This window comes from Thamnophis elegans, unplaced genomic scaffold (genome assembly GCF_009769535.1).
Source record: "Thamnophis elegans isolate rThaEle1 unplaced genomic scaffold, rThaEle1.pri scaffold_95_arrow_ctg1, whole genome shotgun sequence".
Taxonomy (NCBI): domain Eukaryota; kingdom Metazoa; phylum Chordata; class Lepidosauria; order Squamata; family Colubridae; genus Thamnophis; species Thamnophis elegans.
In genome coordinates, this window is record NW_022473918.1 from 42,501 (window position 1) to 65,958 (window position 23,458).

The following is a 23,458-nucleotide window of genomic DNA, read 5'->3' on the forward strand; positions in this document are numbered from 1 at the left end:
TATATATATGCAAACCTAGTCGCCTCTGTGGCACCTTCCTTGCAAACTAAGCTTCTAGAATAGTATAGCCAGCAATTCCTCCCCCACCCGCTCTCTCTGGGATTTCCTACTTCCCGTAAGATCCCACCCGCCACGCTCCAGAAATGAAAATTCAACTTAATTAAGAAAAGCAGAAAGGACATTCTCAAATCAGTTCTACCCTCCTTCTTTGTCGCCACGTTTCGGCTCGGAGCGAAGAATCTCACCTGTCTGGATTTTTTTAAATTTTTCCTCTTGAACTGTTTTTTTTCCCCCCCCGAGTTGCGTCGGCCAGTTTTCCAACATTGTGGATTGCTGTATAGCCCTCCTCCAACCTCCGAGTAACTTTCTACGTGAGACGGGCGGATTAGATAAAAGAAATCGGATTGATCAAATTGGCGCATGTATAAAATGCTGGGAATCCTTAAGGAGCTTTTTCTGGCTGAAAAAATGAATAGAAGTTGAGGGATTTTTTTGGGGGGGGGATTTAGCAACCGAAAAAGGAATATAGGAAGAAGTGATTTATGTAATCTAATATCAAAGGGGAAGTTGCTTATCATTGCTCTAAAGAAGATTGGAAATTGTTTCCTTAAATGGTTTCCTTTCCTTTCCTCTCTCCTTCCTTCTTCACCTCTTCCCCTCCAATTCTCCTTCCTTCCCTTTCTCACTTCCTTTTTTTCCTTCCTTCCCCTCTAATCCATCCTTCCTTGTCTCCTTCAGATTATCATCCCTTTCTCCTTCCTTCCCTTCCTCCCACTTTCATTTTCCCTTCCCATTTTCTCCTTCTGTTTTCTCCTCCCTCCCTCCCTTTCATTTTTCCTTCCCCTCTTTTCTCCTCCTCCTTTCAGTTCCCTTTTCCTTCCTCCCTTGCTTTCATTTCCCTTCCCCTCTTTTCTCCTCCTTCTTTCCCTTCCCTTCCTTTCCTCTTCCTCCCTCCCTCCTTCGCTTTCATTTTCCCTTCCCCTCTTTTCTCCTTCTTTCCCCCTTCCCTTCTTTTCTCCTCCCTCCCTCCCTTTCATTTTCCCTTCCCCTCTTTTCTCCTCCTCCTTTCCCTTCCCTTTTCCTCTTCCGCCATTGCTTTCATTTCCCTTCCCCTCTTTTCTCCTCCTTCTTTCCTTTCCCTTTTCCTCTTTCTCCCTCCCTCCTTCACTTTCATTTTCCCTTCCCCTCTTTTCTCCTTCTTTCCCTTTCCTTTTCTCCTCCCTCATTTTCATTTTCCCTCTTTTCTCCTCCTTCTTTCCCTTCCCTTCTTTTCCCTTTCCTCCCTCCTTTATTTTCCCTTCCCCTCTTTACTCCTCCTTCTCTCCCTTCCCTTCCCTTCTTTTCCTCTTCCTTCCTTCCTCCCTCTCTCCCTTTCATTTTCCCTTCCCCTCTTTCCTTCTCCCTCCTCTTTCCCTTCCCTTCTTTTCCCCTTCCTTCCTCCCTCTCATTTCCATCTCCTTCCTTCCTCCTTTCTCTTCCTCCCTCACATTTCCATCTCCTTCCTTCTTTCCTTCCTTCCGTACGTCTTCCTCTCCCTCTCCTTTCCATCTCCTTCTTCCCTCCCTCCCTCCTTCCCCACTTCTCTGCACTATTTTTCTTGCTGCATTTCTGATTTTACTTATTTGTACTTATTCAGATTTCAGATGACCTTGTGCTGCTGTTCAAACGTTTAATAAATTTTTTATTTTTAAAAAAAGAAGATGCTCTCTTTCTTGACACAGATTCCACAGCCAAGCTGCACTCCCCCCCCGCAAAAAATTCAGTCATACGCTGAACAATCATTTACTGTCCATTTCTGTTCCCGTAAAGGCCCCCCCGGGTCAAAACTTCATGCCATGTCGGGTGAGGTCGGCTCGGGCCTCCCGGATTTGGGCCTGCAGCTCGAAAGAGGCCTCCTGGCAGTCGTTGAAGGTAGCCAGACGGTAGCCCACGACTCCCAGCGAGTAGCAGCCGAAGGTCACCAATAGATAGGTTGGTAGGGCCCACAGCACTTGGTGCCAGCTTGGGGATAAGGGGTGGGACCCCACGAGGTCCAGCATCAACGCAGCCCAGATGCCACCCAGGAGGACCAGAGAGCCGAGCCACTGAAATAGTTTCGTCATGATCCTGGAAAACAGCAGTAAAAAAGAAAACCACCGTGAAAACTCGAGACATTTGCCAGGAGCACATATATTGGTATATTTTTCAGGACACCTCTGCCAACATTTAAGCGTTTTCTGTGCAAAAAAAGGATTTTTCGTTTGAACCATCCATTCCTCCCTCCCCCTCCTGCAAAATCTGGAATCAACTTTTGAGTATTAAGGCAAGATATCCCTGCCAGGCAGAGAGAGAAAATGTGTCTGAGTATCAGTAGCTATATAGTAGATAAGATAACGGTAAAGGTCCCCCTTGCACGTATGTGCTAGTCGTTCCCGACTCTAGGGGGCGCTGCTCATCTCCGTTTCAAAGCCGAAGAGCCAGCGCTGTCCGAAGACGTCTCCGTGGTCATGTGGCCGGCATGACTCAACTCCCGAAGGCGCACGGAGCGCTGTTCCCTTCCCACCAAAGGTGGTCCCTATTTTTCTACTTGCATTTTTAACCTGCTTTCGAACTGCTAGGTTGGCAGAAGCTGAGACAAGTCACGGGAGCTCACTCCGTTACGCGGCGCTAGGGATTCGAACAGTAGTAGATACATTAGTAGATATGACAACAGATTAGTAGATATTAGTAAATATATTAGAGAGAGCGCTTCTACCCAAACAGCAACATTTTTGCAATCCTTTCCACCAGGGCCTCTCCTAATAGCAATGACAGTATGTATATAATAACATCATATCATATCATATATAATAGAACAGTGTTTCTCAACCTTGGCAACTTGAAGATGTCTGGACTTCAACTCCCAGAATTCCCCAGCCAGCTGGCTGGGGAATTCTGGGAGTTGAAGTCCAGACATCTTCAAGTTGCCAAGGTTGAGAAACACTGTTATAGAATATAGAATAACAAGTGTTGGAAGGGACCTTGGAGGTCTTCTAGTCCAACCCCCTGCTTAGGCAGGAAACCCTGCACCACTTCAGACAAATGGTTGTCTAACATCTTAAAAACCTCCAGTGTTGGAGCATTCACAACTTCTGGAGGCAAGTTATAGATTAGATTTATTATATAACATATGTTGTTATGTCTGTGCATTTCCCAATAGCAATTGCAATTATATTACAATATTATTATTATTATTATTATTATTATTATTATTATTATTATTATTATATCAATGATTACACCTGGGCCTCTAACAGCGACGGTTATGATACCTTTATTATTACAAGATCCCATCTGTGCATCTGCTAATTGCCATTATCTACGGTTATATTTTTATTATTATTATTATCATTAGCAGCAATCAAAAAAAGGATGCCAACCCACCCTTTTCCAATTTTTTGCAACAATTGCACAACAATGCATAAAATAAATAAGCCTCCCCGAGGGTAAACCCGCAAATGTCGCCCCGTGCCCGCATTCACACGACTCACCGATTCCGGGTTGAAGCGAGTTTTTTTTTTTCCTTCCAGTTTCCCCGACTTCCCCGTCGCTCGCTGGTGACGTCACTAACGCACCTGCCAATCACCGTGCCCGCTGAGCGGGTGGCGCCGGTGGAGCGCCGCGATGCTTGCCGGGAGTTGTAGTTTTGTCCCCCCCTTAACACGTTTTACGCTTCAGCGGAAGGTGGAGAAGAAGGGAAGGCGGGTTCTTGAGCATGGGCAGAGTGCTGGGGAGGAGTGGCTACACTTTTGGGGTGGTGTCTGCACCAGGTAAGCGTTTTGTTTTTTTTTCATTTAAGACTAAGCCCCAAAACTCTCATTTAACCCTGTTGGAAGTTATTCTGGGTTAAAATGTTGGCCTCTGAACAGTCATGAGGACTGGGAACTTGGTTATGAGGGCCGTTTTTATTTATTTATTTTTTTTATTTTATTTATTTATTTAGTAACTCGTGTACAAGACAACAGGAAAGAATAAACATGAATAAAAACACAGGAAATGGGTACAAATAAATGGGGAAAGTGCTTAAACATTAAAACATTTAAACTTAAAACATTTAAATTTAAAACTTACACATTTTAAATGTTTCACGTTGCGGAAGCATGAGGACCGGAATCCTCACTACCTATCAGCGTGGCCTTTAAATTGCTTTTCTGTGCAAAACCATGAGGACTAGAAACTTTATAATAATAATTATTATTATTATTATTGTAAATGCTGTGTAGTCTTTTCTGTGCAGAATCTGGCATCCTGGTTATTTGTAGGCACGGCGTTTCCAGCAGTTTTCTGTGCGTGTTCTGTGCAAAACCATGAGGACTAGAAACTTTTATTATTATAAATGCTGTAGTCTTTTGTGTGCAGAATCATGAGGACTGGCACGGGGGTTTAAAGCGGTTTTCTGTGCAGAATTGTGAAGGCGGGGACTCTTCAGTGACCGTAACGGAATATCAGAGTTGGAAGGGGACTTGGAGGTCATCTAGTCCAACCCCCTGCTCATGCAGGAGACCTGTGCTAGGGATTCGAACCGCCAAACGGCCGACCTTTCTGATCTTAGCCCCTGAGCCAGCCTTCGTTAGAAATGTTGCATTATAAAATCAGTTTGTCTGTGCAAGAGCCACGAGTGTCAGGATTTTTTTATTGTGTATAGTGGGTGTTACATCAATTGTCTCTGCAGACTCATGAGGACTGGGATCTTGTATTGTATTTAAATCAGTTGTCTCTATGCAAAGCCGTGGGAACTGAACTGAAGTCTTTATTATCAAGCGTTTTACACCACTTTTTCCATGCATAACCATGAAGAGGGCGCTTTTATCACAAAGCCACCCTTCAGAATTTAAATCGGGCAAAATATAAAACCATGAGGACCGGAAGCTTGGCATTATTCCTTGAGAAAGAAGCCTAGCTCCCGGCTTTCTGGCTGCCTCGATTTTGTCACCTGATATATAAAAAGCCATTTATTTATTTATTTTGTTGCGGTTTCAACTGCACACACCCACACACCCCTCTGCCTTGAGGACACAACCATGAGGACTAGGATTTTGACTTTTTTTTTTGGAAACAAAGTTTTATTTATTTATTTTCTGTTACATATTTTAACTTCTTTTATGGAGAAAGTGTTGTCCTGGCTCCCCCCCCCCCTTTTACATCTTCTGTTATGCATCATTTTACATCATTTTTCCATTTTATGTTTCAATCATCTTGTTTTTATTCCATATTCTCCCACTTAATTTTTTAAAATTCCTCAATATATAAACAATAACCTTTTGCCTCTCAAAGTTAATCAAATTTAACCTATCCTTTCCATCTGTTATTCTGTATTTACTCTTCATAATACATAGTTTAATTTTAGATGATAAACCTTTCAATTACTTAGCTATCCACAAGTAGAAATTTTAATCTATATCCCACGCATTTTTATTGAATATATAGTGTTAAATTTCATTCTATTTTAAGAAAATCCTTTTCTTTCTTTCCTCCTTTCAATCTTTTTCTCTTAGTTTCTCATATTCTCTTCTCTCCACCTATTTGTTTTTTCTCTCTTTTTTTAATCTTAAAATTCCTGGATTTTCCCTTTCCAATCAGGACTAGAATCTTGACTTCAGAAAAATACGAAGAACCGATCGATCGAAATATAAACGCCTCGTGGGAACTGGTCCCCTGGCCTAGACTAAACCATGAGGACTGCCGCCCTTGGCTTTATTAGTCAAGGAAGTGGCTTCGAATCCACCCAGAAAGCCCGTTTCCTTAACGAACCAAGGCAAGGTGCCAGTCCTCATGATTTCGACTCGGGATTGGAAGGCCCAGCCTTTTCCCGTCAACCGAGCTGCCACCTTCCTCGACCAGGACTCAAGTGCGCCTGGCCGAAGGTGCTGGGAACCAGGCGCCGCGACATTCCCACTGGGTCTCTCTGGCCAGGCGCGCGGGAATCCCGGCGGGCGCGGGAAATAGCGGGAGGGGGTGCCCCCCGCGTGGGGAGGCTGCCACCCGCCAGGTTCCCACTGTTGTTCCCAGCTTTCTTTCTTCCAGATTCTGGAATCAGGCGCGCAAGGAAAGGGAGTCCCGTTTTGGGAAGCTGGCGGCTTCCGCAGGAAACATCTGGCTTCCTCCGCCGTCCAGCCTAGGCCGGGAGTTGGCCGGGATGGGAAGGAGAGGCTGGCATGGAGGGGGCAGAGGCCGAAGATCTGAGGGAGGGAAGGTGGGGCTGTGACTTTGATCTCCTCTTGGGACTTGATGGAGCTATCTTTCTCTTCCTCCTTTCTCACCTTCCTTCTCTTTCCCCTTCTTCTCCATCTTCTCCTTTGTCTATTGGTCTATCTTCTCCTTCTGCGTGTCGCTCCTTTTCCTCCCCTCCCTCGTTCTCTCCTTTTCCTCCTTCTCCTTATCACTCTTTTCCCCTTCTCTCCCTCTTTCTCTCCTTCTCTCCTTTTCCTCCTTCTGCTTATCACTCCTTTCCCCTTCTCTCCCTCTTTCTCTCCTCCTCCATCTTCTCCTTCGTCTCTTGGTCTAACTTCTCTCTCTCCGTATCCCTCTTTTTCCTTCTCTCCCTCTTTCTCTCCTCTTCTTTTTCTCCTTCTCCATCTTCTCCTTCGTCTCTTGGTCTAACTTCTCCTTCTCCGTATCCCTCCTTTTCCTTCTCTCCCTCTCTTTCTCTATCTCCTCTTTCTCTTCCTCCTCCTCCTCTCCCTCCTTCTGCTGCTCCTCCTAGTCTGTCTTCTCCTTCCCCTTGTTTCCCCCCTCCTCCTATTCTCCCTCCTTCTCTCCTCTTTCTCCTTCTCCATCTCCTCCACCTCCTCTTTCTCCACCTCTTCTCCACAAACCCCACTTCCCTTCTAGCATTGATAATGTTACCTACTTGGGTCATGAAACGCCTGCAAGAAATCACCCCAGCTCAGAGACCATCTAGATTCTAGTCCTCCTCCTCTTCTCCTCCTCTTTCTTTCTTTCTTTCTTTCTTTCTTTCTTCCTTCTTCTTCTTCCTCTTCCTCTTCTTCTTGTTCTTGTTCTTCTTCTCCTCCTCCTCCTCCTCCTCCTTGCTAAAAAGTTTCTTCTTCTTCTTCTTCCTCCTCCTCCTCCTCCTCCTCTTCCTCCTCCTCTCTCTTCTGTTCCCCTCCATAAGCCCCTCTTTCTTCTAGCATTGATGTTGTTACCTAGTTGGGTCATGAAACGTCTGCAAGAAAACCACCAAGCTCAGAGAGCACCAAGGACCCCACAGTCCTTTTCCTCCTCCTCCTCCTCCTCCTCCTCCTCCTTTAGCACTGATGATGTTACTTAGTTGGGTCATGAAATGTCTGGAAGAAAATCACTAAGCTCAAAGGACACCAAAGACCCCACAGTCTTCCTCCTTCTCCTTTCTTCTTCTTCTTCTCCTTCTCCTCTTCCTCCTCCTCCTCCTCCTCCTCCTCCTCCTCCTCCTTTAGCACTGATGATGTTACTTAGTTGGGTCATGAAATGTCTGGAAGAAAATCACTAAGCTCAAAGGACACCAAAGACCCCACAGTCTTCCTCCTTCTCCTTTCTTCTTCTTCTTCTCCTTCTCCTCTTCCTCCTCCTCCTCCTCCTCTCTGGCCTTCCTCACTGCTAACCAGAATTCACCCAAAAAGCAAAACAATCTTATCAGCCTGCGCAAGAAAGGCCTCTGGGATCGGAAAGATTTCAATTCCGCTTTTATAGAAACGTGGCCCGCAGGTGGCCTCTGGGCACGCACAGAGTACTTTCCTCCTTTCTGTTAAAAAATAAAACACACACACACACAACCCCAGATTTTCTGGAACTTTGCTGTGGCGGAAGGGGGGCGTTGTCTGGCTTCCTCCTTGCAAACCTGGGTGCCTTCTCTCTCCCCCCCCCCCCCCAGATCAAAGGCAAAAAAACCAGCTGCAAAAGTTGCTTTGTCTAGAAATCCTGGCTGGCAAACAGAGAGACGCCAGAGGCTGGCTTACTCGGAGCGCTGAATCGGCAGAAAACCCCCAACAAAAAAAACCTTGTGTCTCTTCTCCAAGCTTGCAAAGCAGGGCGTGCATTCTCCGAATTCCCCCTTTTATTCCGGCAGCATCCCGCTTTGGCACATGGCCGGGCAGCGCCAACAGACTGGGGAACGGCCCTCGAACCGGGACAATGGACCTTGCCAACCCCGTAGCCCATCGCCCTCGGCCAGCCCAGGAGAGGTCCTTTCTCCCTGCAAAATATTTGGGAATCTTCCCCAGTTTGGGGAAGCGGGGGGGGGGGGGGAATTAATCAGCTTCGGATATATTCTCTTAGCAAATCTGTGTGTCTGGGGTGTGTGTGAATCACACTTTAGTCTAAACAATACCTTGTTTTCCCAACAAGAAGACCTACCTGGAAGATAAGTCCTAGCATGGTTTTTCAGGGTGCGGGTAATATAAGCCTTAGCCCAAAAATAAACCCCAGTTAAAATTGTCAGCCAGATGAATAGAATAGAATATAGAATAGGAAATAAGAGAATAGGAAATAAGAAAATAGAATAGAGAATAGGAAATAAGAGAATAGAATAGAAAATATAAATAGGAAGTAAGAGGAATAGAATAGAATATGGAGTGAGAATAGAATAGAAGAATAGAATAGAATAGAATAGAATAGAAGAATAGAATATAGAATAGGAAATAAGAGAATAGAATAGAATAGAGAATTGAAAAGAATAGAATATAAAATACAGAATAGGAAATAAGAGAATAGAATAGAATATGGAGTGAGAATAGAATAGAAGAATAGAATAGAATAGAAGAATAGAATATAGAATAGGAAATAAGAGAATAGAATAGAATAGAGAATTGAAAAGAATAGAATATAAAATACAGAATAGGAAATAAGAGAATAGAATAGAATATAGAATACAGAATAGGAAATAAGAGGAATAGAATATGGAATGAGAAGAATAGAGTAGAAGAATAGAATATAGAATACAGAATAGGAAATAATAGAATAGAATAGAGAATAGGAAATGAGGAATAGAATAGAATATGGAGTGAGAATAGAATAGAATATGGAGTGAGAATAGAATAGAAGAATAGAATAGAATAGAAGAATAGAATATAGAATACAGAATAGGAAATAATAGAATAGAATAGAGAATAGGAAATGAGGAATAGAATAGAATATGGAGTGAGAATAGAATAGAATATGGAGTGAGAATAGAATAGAAGAATAGAATAGAGAATAGAGAATAGGAAATAATAGAATAGAATATAAAATTCTCTCTCTCCCCCCCCCTCTCTCTTTTTCTTAAGCCTGGTGCCAAAAGAGAGAGAGAGAGAGAGAGAGAGAGAGAGAATTATCAGTCAAGGCAATGTATATCTCTCAATGTTTCTCCTGCTTTTTTGGTCCCCTCCAGCAAAGGGGATCTGAATCCAAAGCTGTTGGCTTTTTATCAGCAGGTTTAGGAAGGGGGGGTGTTTAGCCTCAGGGACAAGAGAATAGAAGCATATTCTGAAATTGGGAGGTGTTTGGCTTGCTTGATCCCAGTGCTGATTACTTAGGAAAATGTATTTTTCTGTGGCTCTTGCTTAATTTACTCCTGCCGGAGCAGGTATGAGCAGCTGTGTATTGCAGGGATATTGGCAGATGGGAGGTAAAGGAAGAAAGGAAGAGAAAGAGGGGAAGAAAGGAAGAAAAAAGAAATGAAGAGGGAGAAGGGAGGGAGGAAAGGAAGGAAGGGAAAGGGGGAGGGGAAAAGGAGAAAAGGAAAAGGAAGAAAGGAAAGCAGGGAGATGGGAAGGAAGGAATGGAAGGAAGGAAGAAAGAAAGAGAAAGGGGAAGAAAGGGAAAAAAGAAAGGAAGGGAAAGAGGAGAGGAAAAGGGAGAAGAGAGGGAGGAGTGAAAGAGAGGGAGGAAAGGAAGGAATGAAGGGAAAGGGGGATGCGAAAAGGAGAAAAGTGAAAGGAAGGGAGGGAGGAAGGAAAGGGGGAGATGGGAAGGAGGGAGGAAAGGGAGAAAGAAACAAATGAAAGGAAAGGGTGAGGGGAAAAAGGAGAAAAGGGAAAGGAAGTAAGGAGGGAAGGGAGGGTGGAAAGGAGGGAGGGAGATGGGAAGGAGAGAGGAAAGGAAGGAAGGTAGAAACGAAGGGAAAGAGATGGAGGGAAAGGGAGAAAAGGAAAGGAGGAAGGAAAGAAGAAAAGCAGAATAAAAGCTTTGAAAAGAACCTTGATGAAGAATATTGTAGGAATTGGGGATGTCTGGTTTAAGGAAAGAAGGAAGGAAGGAAGGAAGGAAGGAAGGAAGGAAAAAAAATTGATGAAGACTATTGTAGGAATTGGGGATGTCTGGTTTAAGGGAAGGAAGGAGGAAGGAAGGAGGAAGGAAAATTGATGAAGAATATTGTAGGAATTGGGGATGTCTGGTTTAAGGGAAGGAAGGAGGAAGGAAGGAAGGAAAATTGATGAAGAATATTGTAGGAATTGGGGATGTCTGGTTTAAGGAAGGAAGGAAGGAATGAGATGGAAATGAAGGAAGGAAAAAAATAGCAGAATAAGAGCTGGAAGGGACCTTGGAGATCTTCTAGTCCAACCCCATGTTCAAGAAGGAAGGAAGGAAGGAAGGAAGGAAGGAAGGAAGGAAGGAAGGAAGGAAGGAAGGAAAGGAATGAATTTCAATTTCAAAAGCGTCTCTCCAACTCTTTATCACTTCTTCCCAGCTTTGGCAGATCCGAGTAGCTTTCCCTCTTCGGCTGATGCCCACGATTCAGCCTCGCCCTCCACCGAATGCCCACGACTCCTGCCAACCCCTTCCCAGCCAAAAAAATATCTCCCCCTTACAAAGAAAAAAAAAATTAAAACGTCAGTGTGGTCACTTAGGGCCCAACCTCCACTCTCACCCAAGGCCATTGGAGCAAATTGGGACTTGCCATGCCAAGCCTTCCCCCCCCCTTTGCCTGCCCCCCCCCAAGAGAGGGAGGGAGGGAAAGAAGTTACGAGAGCCGCTTTTCTAAGTAAATAAACCCTCGCTGGAGGTTTGCGGCTTGCTCCAACCTGCCCAGTTTCCCGTGAATGCTACTCCCCTTGCCTACGGGTCACAACATTTCGTCGCTGGAGAGAAACAAGAGAAGGGAAATAAAAGATTGAGATATTGGGCCAGCTTTTAAAAACAACAACAGCAGAGGCCAAATTCTTAGCCAAGCTTCTTGTGGATCAGAAAGGCCGGCAGTTGTTGGGTGGTTCGAATCCCTAGTACAGGTCTCCTGCATGGGCAGGGGGTTGGACTAGATGACCCCTAAGGTCCCGTCCAACTCTGCTATCCTTCCTTTGCTGTTATTCGCTTTTCATCCTTTCTTTCTTTCTGACTCTGATGTGTAACTAAAGGAACTGTTGTAAGTTGAGGACTATCTGTGTAGCAATAATAATGACAGACGATAAAGAGAAGATAAAGAAGATAGAGAGAATATATATATATATGTATGTATGTATGTATGTATGTATGTATGTATGTATATATGTATATACATATATGTATATATATGATAGATTATATAGATAGAATTATAGATAGATATGATAGATTAGAGATAGATAAAATAAATGATAGAGAAGATAGAGAAAAGATAGAAAGATGATAGATTATAGAGATAAATAGAAAAAGATAATTATAGATATGATACATTATAGAGATAGACAGATAAAATAATTATAGAGGATAGAGAAAAGATAGATAGAGATGATAGATTATAGAGAAATAGAAAAAGATAGATTATAGATAGATAGATAGATATGATAGATTATAGAGATAGATAAAATAAATAATGATAGAGAAGATAGAGAAAAGATAGATAGAAAGAGATGATAGATTATAGAGAAATAGAAAAAGATAGATTATAGATAGATAGATAGATATGATAGATTATAGAGATAGATAAAATAAATAATGATAGAGAAGATAGAGAAAAGATAGATAGAAAGAGATGATAGATTATAGATAAATAGAAAAAGATAGATTTTAGATAAATATGATACATTATACAGATAGACAGATAAAATGATAGAGAAGATAGAGAAAAGATAGATAGAGATGATAGATTATAGAGAAATAGAAAAAGATAGATTATAGATAGATAGATAGATAGAGATGATAGATTATAGAGATGATAGATTATAGAGATGATAGATAAAATAAATAATGATAGAGAAGATAGAGAAAAGATAGATAGAAAGAGATGATAGATTATAGAGATAAATAGAAAAAGATAGATTTTAGATAAATATGATACATTATACAGATAGACAGATAAAATGATAGAGAAGATAGAGAAAAGATAGATAGAGATGATAGATTAGAGAAATAGAAAAAGATAGATTATAGATAGAGATGATAGATTATAGAGATAGATAGATAAAATAAATAATGATAGAGAAGATAGAGAAAAGATAGATAGAAAGAGATGATAGATTATAGAGATAAATAGAAAAAGATAATAGATATAGATAGATTATAGAGATAGATAAATAATGGTAGAGAAGATAGATAAAAGATAGAAAGAGATGATAGATTATAGATAGATATAGATGATATATTATAGATAAAATAAATGAGAGAGAAAAGATAGATAGAAAAAGATGATAGATTGATAGATAAAATAGATAATGATGGAATAGAGAGAAAAGATAGAAATAGATGATAGATTATATAGACAGATAAATAGATAAGATATCCTAAATTCTTCTTGTCTTCTAGTAGTTTTTCTTTTGTAAGTATTTCCCAATCCTTTCAGTGCCGTCATCATCTCAGTCACTAAACAAGTAAGTGGTTGTACGTCCAAGGGCGATGTGGAATGAGCCTACACTGGGGGTGGGGATGAAAAGGCTGCCCCCATCCTAGCAGACCCTCCACTCAGAAAGACTCAACTTAGCCTGGAAATCTGCACAGATCCTCTTTCTTTTTCTAAAAAAGATTTTTCTAACTTAAAAGAATCTTTGTTTAAAAAAAAAACAGCCGGAGAAGCACTTAGGGGGTACCCAGAGAGAGGGGGGGGGGGGAGAAAGAGATTTTAAATATAGCCCACCTACCCAATTCCACCCCTGGGTTGTTTTCCTTGCAATCAAACCTTGGGGGTCGGGAGAGTAGGGGAATGGGCAGGAAAGGGTTGAGTTACTATGGCTGGAAGGGCTTTTGCAAGGAATGTGATCCAATCCCCCCCACTCCCCCTCACCAAAGGGGTCAGGGGTTCACCCGAGCCCCTCCCTCGCTTTGGAGAGGCTGAACTGTATATGCCTTCCCTAGGGGGGTCAGGGCAAAGGTTGAGCCAGGGAATCCTGGGGCTTGAAATGGGGAGGGGGGCTCTTGAGTGGATGAAGGGGCCAAGAGGAAGTCAACTTCACCTGGAAAGCAATGGAGGTCAGTTTCCTTTCCTTTCCGTCTTTCTCATGCAAACTTTTTTTCCTTTCCTTTTTCCATCTCCTTTCCTTCTTTCTCATCTTTCCTTTTTCCATCCCTCCTTTCCTTCTTTTCATATTCCCTCCTTTCCTTCTTTCTCATCTTTCCTTTTTCCATCCCTCCTTTCCTTCTTTCTCATCTTTCCTTTTTCCATCCCTCCTTTCCATCTTTTCTTCATATTCCTTCCTTTCCTTTCCTTTTCCCATCCCTCCTTTCCTTCTTTCTCATCTTTCCTTTTTCCATCCCTCCTTTCCTTCTTTTCATATTCCCTCCTTTCCTTTTTCCATCCCTCCTTTCCTTCTTTTCATATTCCCTCCTTTCCTTTTTCCATCCCTCCTTTCCTTCTTTCTCATCTTTCCTTTTTCCATCCCTCCTTTCTCATCTTTTCTTCATATTCCCTCCTTTCCTTTTTCCATCCCTCCTTTCCTTCTTTCTCATCTTTCCTTTTTCCATCTTCTTTTCTCATCTTTTTTTAATCACTCTTTTCCTTTCTTCTCATATAACTTTCCTTAAGTTCCTTCTTTCCTTTCCTTCCTCATGGCTTTTAAAAAGCACCCGAGATTTCCTTGAATGAAGAGGGGGCGAGTTTAGCAAATCCTGCTATAAATTAAAAATAAAGTCTGATCTTTCCTTGCCTGACAGCGCCCCCTGCTGGAGATCAGACTGTGGCACAACGTGGAGAAGGCTGATTTTCCTGGCCTCTGGGTTGGTGGTTAACACCCATCATCCCCAGCCAGCCCTATTTTGGTGGCAGCTTCAAGGTTTCAGGGGCATTAAACACCTTATTAGATGGTGGTTTTCAACTCTGTAGAAGTCTGGACTTCAACTCCCAGAATCCCCCAGCCAGCCTGCTTTAAGAGGGGTGGACTTCAACTCCCAGAATTCCCCAGCCAGCCTGCTTTAAGAGGGGTGGACTTCAACTCCCAGAATTCCCCAGCCAGCCTGCTTTAAGAGGGGTGGACTTCAACTCCCAGAATTCCCCAGAAAGCCTGCTTTAAGAGGGGTGGGCCTCAACTCCCAGAATCCCCCAGCCAGCCTGCTTTAAGAGGGGTGGACTTCAACTCCCAGAATTCCCCAGAAAGCCTGCTTTAAGAGGGGTGGGCCTCAACTCCCAGAATCCCCCATCCAGCATGCTTTAAGAAGGGTATAATTCCACTCCCAGAATCCCCCAGCCAGCATGCTTTAAGAGGGGTGGGCCTCAACTCCCAGAATCCCCCAGCCAGCCTGCTTTAAGAGGGGTGGGCCTCAACTCCCAGAATCCCCCAGCCAGCCTGCTTTAAGAGGGGTGGACTTCAACTCCCAGAATTCCCCAGAAAGCCTGCTTTAAGAGGGGTGGACTTCAACTCCCAGAATTCCCCAGCCAGCCTGCTTTAAGAGGGATGGACTTCAACTCCCAGAATCCCCCAGCCAGCATGCTTTAAGATGGGCGGACTTCAACTCCCAGAATCCCCCAGCCAGCATGTTTTAAATTATTTAGACTTCAACTTCCAAAATTACAGCTGGGGAATTCTGCGACTTGAAATCCACCCATCTTAAAGTGAGAGACATTAATCCAGGAGATCTCCCTGGAGATCGATTTGGGCCACTTCCTCTTTCTCTCCATCGAGCCTACCTCGCAAGGTTGTTGGGAGAGGGGAGATGCCAGGAAATAAATATAACGTATATAAAAAAAAATTAGAATAATTTCCTAATCGTTCTACTTCTCCATCTCCCTTTCGTTGTATTTAATTTCAATTTCAACCAATTCCGTTGTATTTAAGCACAACGACAATAAAGATTATACATATCCCTTTCCGACTCTGCAGATAGTATATATTAAAAAAACCCGCATCTTTCCAACGCTCGGGGAAATATGCTAAATTTGCAAAGCGCTCGCAAAAAAGATTTGAAGAAGGCAGATGGCTCGTAGCTGTAAAAAAAGACACTTGTCTGGTTGCTGTTTTTGGTCTATTAAAAAAAAAAGAGGTTTTATTGAATTTCACCGAGGGAAACCGGAATGGCGAGAAGGCCAACGTCCCGCCGTCAATTCCTCTTCCGGCTTTTGCTGACCGTCTTCACGGGGACGGAGACTGGGGTGGCCATTTGGTAGAAGGTGGAAGAGATCTTCTGGATGTAGTAGAGAGCCACCAGGGAGAAGATTAAGCTTCAGGGAGGGAGAGAGAGAGAGAGAGAGTAGCAAAGTTAAACTGGGTTTACGATTGCTATCTGCAAATTAAATTAAAATTAAAGGGATTTACTGCTATGTCAAAAATCCGTTTGGTCAGGAGGTGACGATGGATAGAAGGTGGATAGACAGGTAGATGAGTCTGTCCGTCCTTCCTTCTTGAGCAGGGGGTTGGACTAGAAGACCTCCAAGGTCCCTTCCAACTCTGTTATTCTGCTATCTTTCCTTCGTTGTTATTTGCTTTTCATCCTTTCTTCCGTCTCTGCTTGTCTTTTTTTTCTTTGCCTTTCCTTCCTCTACATTTTTCCCCTCTCCCTTTCCTCTGCTTCTATTTCTCCTTCCTTCCTTCTTGAGCACGGGGTTGGACTAGAAGACCTCCAAGGTCCCTTCCAACTCTGTTATTCTGGTATTCTTTTTCCTTCCTTTCCATCTCATTCTTTCCTTTTTTCTTTCTTTCCTTTCTTCCTTACCTTCCTTAAATCAGACATCTCCAATTTCTCCAATTCTTTGTCAATTTTCCTTTCCTTCCTTCCTTAAACCAGACATCCCCAATTCCTACAATATTCTTCGACAATTTTCCTTCCTTCCTTCCTTCCTTCCCTTAAACCAGACATCCCCAATTCCTACAATATTCTTCATCAATTTTCCTTCCTTCCTTCCTTCCTTCCTTCCTTCCTTCCTTCTTCCCTTAAACCAGACATCCCCAATTCCTACAATATTCTTCATCAATTTTCCTTCCTTCCTTCCTTCCTTCCTTCCTTCCTTCCTTCCTTCCTTCCTTCCTTCCTTCCTTCCCTTAAACCAGACATCCCCAATTCCTACAATATTCTTCATCAATTTTCCTTCCTTCCTTCCTTCTTCCCTTAAACCAGACATCCCCAATTCCTACAATATTCTTCATCAATTTTCCTTCCTTCCTTCCTTCCTTAAATCAGACATCTCCAATTTCTCCAATTCTTTGTCAATTTTCCTTCCCTTCCTTCCTTAAACCAGACATCCCCAATTCCTACAATATTCTTCATCAATTTTCCTTCCTTCCTTCCTTCCTTCCTTCCTTCCTTCCTTCCTTCCTTCCTTCCTTCCTTCCTTCCCTTAAACCAGACATCCCCAATTCCTACAATATTCTTCGACAATTTTCCTTCCTTCCTTCCTTAAATCAGACATAACCAATTCCTATAATATTCTTCGACAATTTTCCTTCCTTCCTTCCTTTCCTTCCTTCCTTCTTTCCTTCCTTCCTTAAACCAGACATCCCCAATTCCTACAATATTCTCCGTCAATTTTTATCCTCCAGTCCTCTAATCCTCTTTGTTGCACTTCTCTTTCGCGCTTTCCGGAACTGGATGCAGTATTCCAAAGGTTGCCTTAGCAAGGTATTACTACAGATCAATCCCACCTACCCCCCCCTCCCCATTCAATCTCACACACAGACACCGCTGCCCCCCCCCCCCCCCCGCCAGCCCACCTTTGTCCTCTTACCAAGTGGTGACACACACACGATGAATCAGTCCTGATGCAAACAGGGCCAGGAGAAGGCAGGAAATAACTGCAGACCGGAGTGGGGAAAATGGGGGGTGGGGAGAGAGATAATAAACCAGGTTAAAAAACCAGGATAATCCGTTCGGCTCCCACGAGCCCCCCCCCCCTCCTTCCCTTCATTCGACTCACTTTCAGGAAACACCTTTGCTTGGAACCCTTTGCCGAAAATCAGGCTTTCCAAATTGTTGAAGGCCTTTGTTTGTTGCGTGGGGGGGGTCTCAGGGTCAAGGATGAGAACCGTCATATAAAGGCTGGACGTATTTTGCAACGGGTCTTAAGCCAGATGTTCACCTCTGCCTGGCAAAAAACCTTTGTAAAAGTTTTTAAACTGGGGGGTGGGGGTGGGCTGTTTAACGCCTTTTATTAAGGCCACATCCCCAATCGGAAACGTTTAGGTAATCCTCGACTTATGACAACATAAGTGATTTTTTTTTTTTGAACTATTACCATCTGGCAGACGGTACAGGATAATAAAAACAAGGACAAAGAGGCTGAAAAAAACCAACTTCTATCCCTGAGTGTGACCGGATAAAAGCGCGGACGACAAAACTGCGCTGACAAAATCGCGTCGCTAAAACCGCGACGTCATCAACGCGTCGACAACAGCGCGCTTTACAACAGCGGGTCGACAGAAAGCCGATTTAAGTTAAGGTAAGGGTTAGGTTTAGGGTTAGAGTTACGTTTAGGGTTAGTGTTACGTTTAGGGTTAGGTTTAGTTTTACAGCGCGCTTCTGTCGCCGCGCTGTTGTCGCCGCGATTCAGCACTCATTCGTCGGAGCGCTTTAGAACTCGCGGTTTCGTCACCGCGGTTTAGTCGGGCGCGGTTTTGTCGTTCGCCCTTTTGTCGGCGAACCATCCCGGAGCAGTAACCGTATTGAATTCTACGGTAGATAGTGCGATATCGGGTTTTCAATTTCAATGATACAAAAATAAATCGGGGTTTAAGTCGACTCGATTTAAATCGGGGTTTAAGTCGACTCGATTTAAATCGGGGTTTAAGTCGACTCGATTTAAATCGGGGTTTAAGTCGACTCGATTTAAATCGGGGTTTAAGTCGACTCGATTTAAATCGGGGTTTAAATCGACTCGATTTAAATCGGGGTTTAAGTCGACTCGATTTAAATCCCGGTTTAAATCGACTCGATTTAAATCAACTCCACCTTGCCCAACACACACACACACACGCAGAGAAAACCAAAGGATACGGTGAGGGAAAAAATGAAGAGGGCAGACCCCAAAAGACCCCCTTGGATGGTCAGCCATTCGCTGGACGCCAATTGGCGGCTGTACATCTGCATCCCGGTGAAGAGCAGCAGGGATAACAGGGAGGAAAGGACCAGCGATATTCCCGTGCTGACCGCTAGAAAGACAAAACGAGACAGTCAAAGCCGGCGGGACAATTCGGTCATCGGCGCTGGGAAGGGTCCAAAAAAAGGTTAGTTTGGGGAGGGGGGGGGGATCCGGGCAGCTGCGTAGCCCATGCTAAGCCCTTCTTTGCCCCCTTCTTGGAGGGGTCTGGAGGGAACCCCGGCCAATGATGGTTTGTTTGAGGAATGCATGCTGGCTTATCCAGGGTTGGAAGGCAGAAGGAGAGGAGGGCCAGGTGTCTTCCCGTCCTGGGATCAGGCTAGTGTGGGGCAGCTTCGCGCGAACGTCCAGGCAAGACGGGACTCTGGAGAAGCTGCCTCCCTTGAGGAGTTTGTCAAAATAAAAAAAAAGACGGGATATAAAATAAATGAAATTTAGCAATTTGGGCATAAAATTAGCTTTGTTTGACATTGTCCACCAAAAAGAGGCTGGAATTTAGAGCACAAAACTTGCAAAATATTAAAAGGATATGTTTAAATGTTAAATTTTCTAGTCTACCCATAATTCCCACTGCCCATGTTTCTTTACCCATAATTCCCTCCTGCCACAATGCTGCTCTACCCATAATTCCCTCCCATCCACAATACTCCTCTACCAATAATTCCCTCCATCCATAACGCTCCTCTACCCATAATTCCCTCCATGCACAATGCTCCTTTACCTGTAATTCCCTCCATCCAATCTTTTTACCCATAACTCCCTTCATCCACAATGCCTCTTTACCCATAATTCCCTCCACCCACAATACTCCTCTACCCATAATTCCCTCCATCCATAATGCTCCTCTACCCATAACTCCCTTCGTCCACAATGCCTCTTTACCCATAATTCCTTCCATCCACAATATCTTTTTACCCATAATCCCCTCCATCCCCAATGCCCCTCTACCCATAATCCCCTCCATCCACAATATCTTTTTACCCATAATCCCCTCCATCCACAATATCTTTTTACCCATAATCCCCTCCATCCACAATTCTCCTTTACCCACAATCCCCGCCATCCCCAATGCCTCTTTACCCATAGTCCCCTCCCTCTGATGCTCCTTTACCCATGATTCCTGCCATCTGCAATATCCCTCTACCCATAATCCCCCTCCATCCCCAATGCCCCTTAGGTATGAGAGCAAACACAGTGGCACAAATAGCTGTCTTTGCCCAGGGAAGCTGTGCTGTTTGGGGATGATGGGGGTTGTAGTCCAAGACAGCTGGAAGGCACCATTTTGGGGGGATTCTGGGTAATGCCATGCCCTCTTTCATTTGCTTTGCCTTGCCTTGCCCACCCCTGCCACATTACCCAGGATGCCCTTAGATTACTTAATCTGATGCCCATCTCCCCCTTCCCAGAGACCACGTTACCCATAGTGCCCCGCGCGACGCCCCCCGCTCCGTCCGCCGAGCCAACGATCCCTCCTCGGTTTGAACCAGAGCGTCTGTCTGCCTCGCGCATGCGCCGCCGAGAAGAGCCTCTTTTTCTCCCCTCCCCTCCAACCACGCTGGAGCTTCTTTACGCGCACGCGCGGGTCCCGCCCCGGCTGGCTGAGCGCAGACGTGTACTTTTTCCTCGCGCGCCTGCGCACGATTATAGGAGGCCTTTAAGCGACTTGGTGCATGCGCGGTGATGATAGGCGGGAGTGCCTTTTTTTCACCGTCCGGCCGCTAGGGGGCCACCGCCTCTCCCTTCCGCGAAGGCGTCGAACAAAGCGAGGCGCGCCGCGCCTTCGCGGGTTCGAGACTCGCCTCCTCGCTTTTGCAAAATTGGGGATGGTGTGGGGGGGGAGGGAATGTTTAAAAGAATAAAATTTACACGAGCTGTTTTTGCAATGATTGGCGAGCCCGCCTTCCCACCTCTGCCCTGCAAGAAGCGGAGAGGCACTCTGCGTAGGCTCAGAGGCGCCTCTCCTCTCCCCTTGTTGCATGCCCAGCTGGGGCAAAGGCAGCCCCTGACCTTGTGCAGAGGGCTCCCCCTCCCCACTGATGCACCACTCCAATGGGGGGCGCCCCTATCCCTTTTCCACTTGCAAATTCTTTTGGCTCATCTAGCAAAGGATGCAAAGGATTTCCAGCACCCCCACTCCTTAAAATGGGGGTGTGTGTGAATGAGCCACTCTTGGGTTGAGCTTCCCCGGAGCATGCGCATTCCCCCTTCCTCCCCCCCACCCCACCCCTCCCTACAGATCCAGCCCCAGCTGCAATAGACCGAGCCGTTCGCCGGCGCCGCCGCTGCAGGCGCGGCGCTGGCTGGGGGCTGGCTGGCTGGGGGGGTCCCCGCTGGGAGCATCCCCGCCCCGTTTCACCGGGAGACATGGCCGAGGGCGACGATCTCCACTCGTTCACCTCCATCATGGACGCCTTAGTCCGGATCAGCGTGAGAACCCAAGCTTTTATTTGGGGAGGGGTCGGATGGGTGGATGGATAGAAGGATGGATGGATGGATGGATGGATGGATGGATGGATGGATGGATGGAGAGGGGGGGGGCTTGCACAAAAAACGGGACTGCTGCAACCAAGCAGGATGGGGGGGGTGCCCCCTTCTGTGCATATAGGGGATAAAGTTAGAAAGGGGGGGCTCTGGGGTCCCTATGTCGTGGGGGGGGGGAGAGAGAGAGAGAGAGAGATGCGGCCGGGAGAGGAAACTCCCCCCCCCCCCCCCCCCCCCCCCGCTATTGTCTCCTGCCAGGAAAGAAAGATGCTTCTTCGCCTTTAAAACAATTTTTTAAAAAATGCCCCCCCCCAAAGGTGGGTGTTGGCTGCCCCCCCCAACTGTTGGCAACCTGATTCCGCCCCCCCCGGCAATTCCCCCCCCCTTGGGTGCTTTTCTTCTATTCTCCCTCGGGGCCAAAAAAAAAAGAGAGAGAGGGATGCTGTGAGCATCCGAGCACAGCCGGCGTCGCCATGGCAACCTCCTCCCTGCCTGCTTCCCAGGCCGTGGTCCAGCTCCCTCTCGCTCTCCCCCCCTCCCCTCTCTCTTCCTTGGCTTTGTCCCCTTTTTTTCCCCTGCCAGGAAGGAAATGGCACCCCGGCAGAGGGTGGGCACGGTAAGATGCCTTTCTCTCTCTCCCCCGCAATCGCCCCTCGCCCTCACTCCCCGGAAACCCATGCTTCCCAGCCTGGCTTTTGGAAGATGGGCCACGGAGGACGGGGGGTGGGTGGGGCTTGGCCAGGATGGGGAGAATTTGCTGCCAGGGGAAACTTAAGGATCCCTGGCATCGCGGTGGGCGCGTGGGGGTGTGGGGGGTGTGGGGAACTCGGCGTAGCTACGGATCCACCCATTGTGGGGGAGATCCCAAAAGGAGATCTCTAGGAGAAGGATCCCAAGGATGGATGTCCTTGAAGGATTTGCAGGCAAACACCAGAGGGCCGGGCTGTGAGCCAAGCTGTTTTGGGAAAGGAGCGGAGCGGGGGGGGGGATTTTTTCATGCGTGGCGATGGAGGAAAATTGGAGACTGGGGGTCAGCGGGCATATTTGGAAAGCGTCCTCCCTGTCTGCCCTTGATCCTAGACAGAGCCCAGGTGGGAACAAGGAGAATGTCATTTTTAGATCTTTTGGGGGTGGGAGGGAATGTCTGTCAGAAATCATTTTTCTTCTTCTTCTTCTTCTGGAATCCATCAGCACCTGGTCTTTGCAGGTAGATTGCTCCTGGGCAGGGAAGTTCTAAGGTTGCCTTTTTTTTAAAGTGTGTGTGTTGTGTGTTGTGTGTGTGTGTGTGTGTGTGTGTGTATGAGAGAGAGAGAGAGAGAGAGAGAGAATAAAAAAGGAGAGAAGGAGCGAGTGAGAGAGAAAGAGAGAGAGAGAATGAGGAGGAGAGAGATGGAGAGAGAGTGAGAGCGAAGAAGAGAGTATGGGAGACAGAATAAGAGAGAGAGAGAGATGGAAAGAGAGAATGAGAAAGAGAGAGGAAATGAGAGAGTAAGAGTGAGAGAGATGGAGAGGGAGAATGAGGAAGAGAGGGAGAGAGAGGGGGAGAGAATAAGAAAGGGAGAATAAGAGAGAGATGGAGAGAGAGAGAATAAGAGAGAATGAGAGGGGGCCAGAGAGAGATATGGAGAGAGAGAAGGAGAGAGAATGAGGAAGAGAGGGAGAGAATAAGAGTATGAGAGGCAGAATAAGAGAGATGGAGAGAAAGAATGAGGAAGAGAGGGAGAGGGGGAGAGAATAAAGGGAGAATGAGAGAGAGATGGAGAGAGATTGAGAATGAGATAGAGAATGAGGAAGAGAGGGAGAGAGTGGGAGAGAATAAGAAAGAGAGAATAAGAGAGAGATGGAGAGAGAGAGAGAATGAGAGAGGGGGCGAGAGAGAGAGCTATGGAGAGAGAGAATGAGAGAATGAGGAAGAGAGGGAGAGAATAAGAGAGAGCAAGAAAGAGAGATGGAGAGAGAATGAGGAAGAGAGGGAGAGAGAGGGAGAGGAAGAGAGAGAAATGTTCTTTTTTCTGATTGATTGCCTGCATTCTCTTGAACTGTAAAACAAGCCAGGGTTATTCTTAGAAAGCCAGGATGGAGTCCTGATTACTTCGTTGGGTTTATTGGGGTGGGGGGTGGGGAGATCTGGGTTCACCTCCAGCAAATGCCTGAAGGGATTCTGGGTTGCACGTCCCATCATCCTCAGCACCAATCTTTCATGGTTTGCCATTTTGGTCAAGGTTTGCACTAGGCTAGAAAGTGGGAGATGGGAGTTCTAGTCCTGCCTTAGGCACGAAAGCCAATTAGGTGGACTTTGGGCCAATCACCAGGAGATGGGAGTTCTAGTCCCGCCTTAGGCATGAAAGCCGATTGGGTGGACTTTGGGCTAATCACCAGGAGACTGGGAGTTCTAGTCCCGCCTTAGGCATGAAAGCCAATTAGGTGGACTTTGGGCCAATCACCAGGAGACTGGGAGTTCTAGTCCTGCCTTAGGCACGAAAGCCAATTAGGTGGACTTTGGGCCAATCACCAGGAGATGGGAGTTCTAGTCCTGCCTTACGCATGAAAACCGATTAGGTGGACTTTGGGCCAATC

General features: G+C 45.5%; 3 protein-coding genes across 5 annotated transcripts in view; 1 reads left to right on the plus strand and 2 right to left on the minus strand.

Annotated features, from left to right (window-relative positions):
- Positions 1–1,655: 1,655 nt before the first annotated feature.
- On the minus strand, positions 1,656–3,577 carry DPM3 (dolichyl-phosphate mannosyltransferase subunit 3, regulatory). Of its 2 annotated transcripts, none has more exons than XM_032238836.1 (2): positions 3,510–3,577; positions 1,656–2,106 (listed from the first exon to the last, which is right to left on the minus strand). In XM_032238836.1, the coding sequence occupies exon 2, from the start codon at positions 2,100–2,102 to the stop codon at positions 1,821–1,823; it is 282 nt and encodes a 93-aa protein (XP_032094727.1). In that variant the 5' UTR covers positions 2,103–2,106; positions 3,510–3,577; the 3' UTR covers positions 1,656–1,820. The 2 variants fall into 2 exon arrangements, with proteins under 2 accessions (XP_032094727.1, XP_032094728.1); XM_032238837.1 differs by lacking the exon at positions 3,510–3,577 and adding an exon at positions 3,403–3,502.
- A 125-nt stretch (positions 3,578–3,702) lies between these two features.
- The window catches only part of TRIM46 (tripartite motif containing 46), a 28,247-nt gene continuing 8,491 nt past the window's right edge, over positions 3,703–23,458 (plus strand). The window contains exon 1 of the mRNA XM_032238840.1: positions 3,703–3,788. The gene's annotated coding sequence lies outside the window, so the exon portion shown is untranslated. The remainder of the gene's footprint in view (positions 3,789–23,458) is intronic.
- Positions 15,323–19,930, minus strand: KRTCAP2 (keratinocyte associated protein 2). Of its 2 annotated transcripts, none has more exons than XM_032238841.1 (5): positions 19,819–19,930; positions 18,298–18,452; positions 17,222–17,309; positions 17,033–17,099; positions 15,323–15,532 (listed from the first exon to the last, which is right to left on the minus strand). In XM_032238841.1, exons 1-5 carry the CDS (start codon positions 19,907–19,909, stop codon positions 15,412–15,414), a joined length of 522 nt encoding a protein of 173 aa, XP_032094732.1. In that variant the 5' UTR covers positions 19,910–19,930; the 3' UTR covers positions 15,323–15,411. The 2 variants fall into 2 exon arrangements, with proteins under 2 accessions (XP_032094732.1, XP_032094733.1); XM_032238842.1 differs by having other exon boundaries at positions 17,222–17,285; positions 19,819–19,926.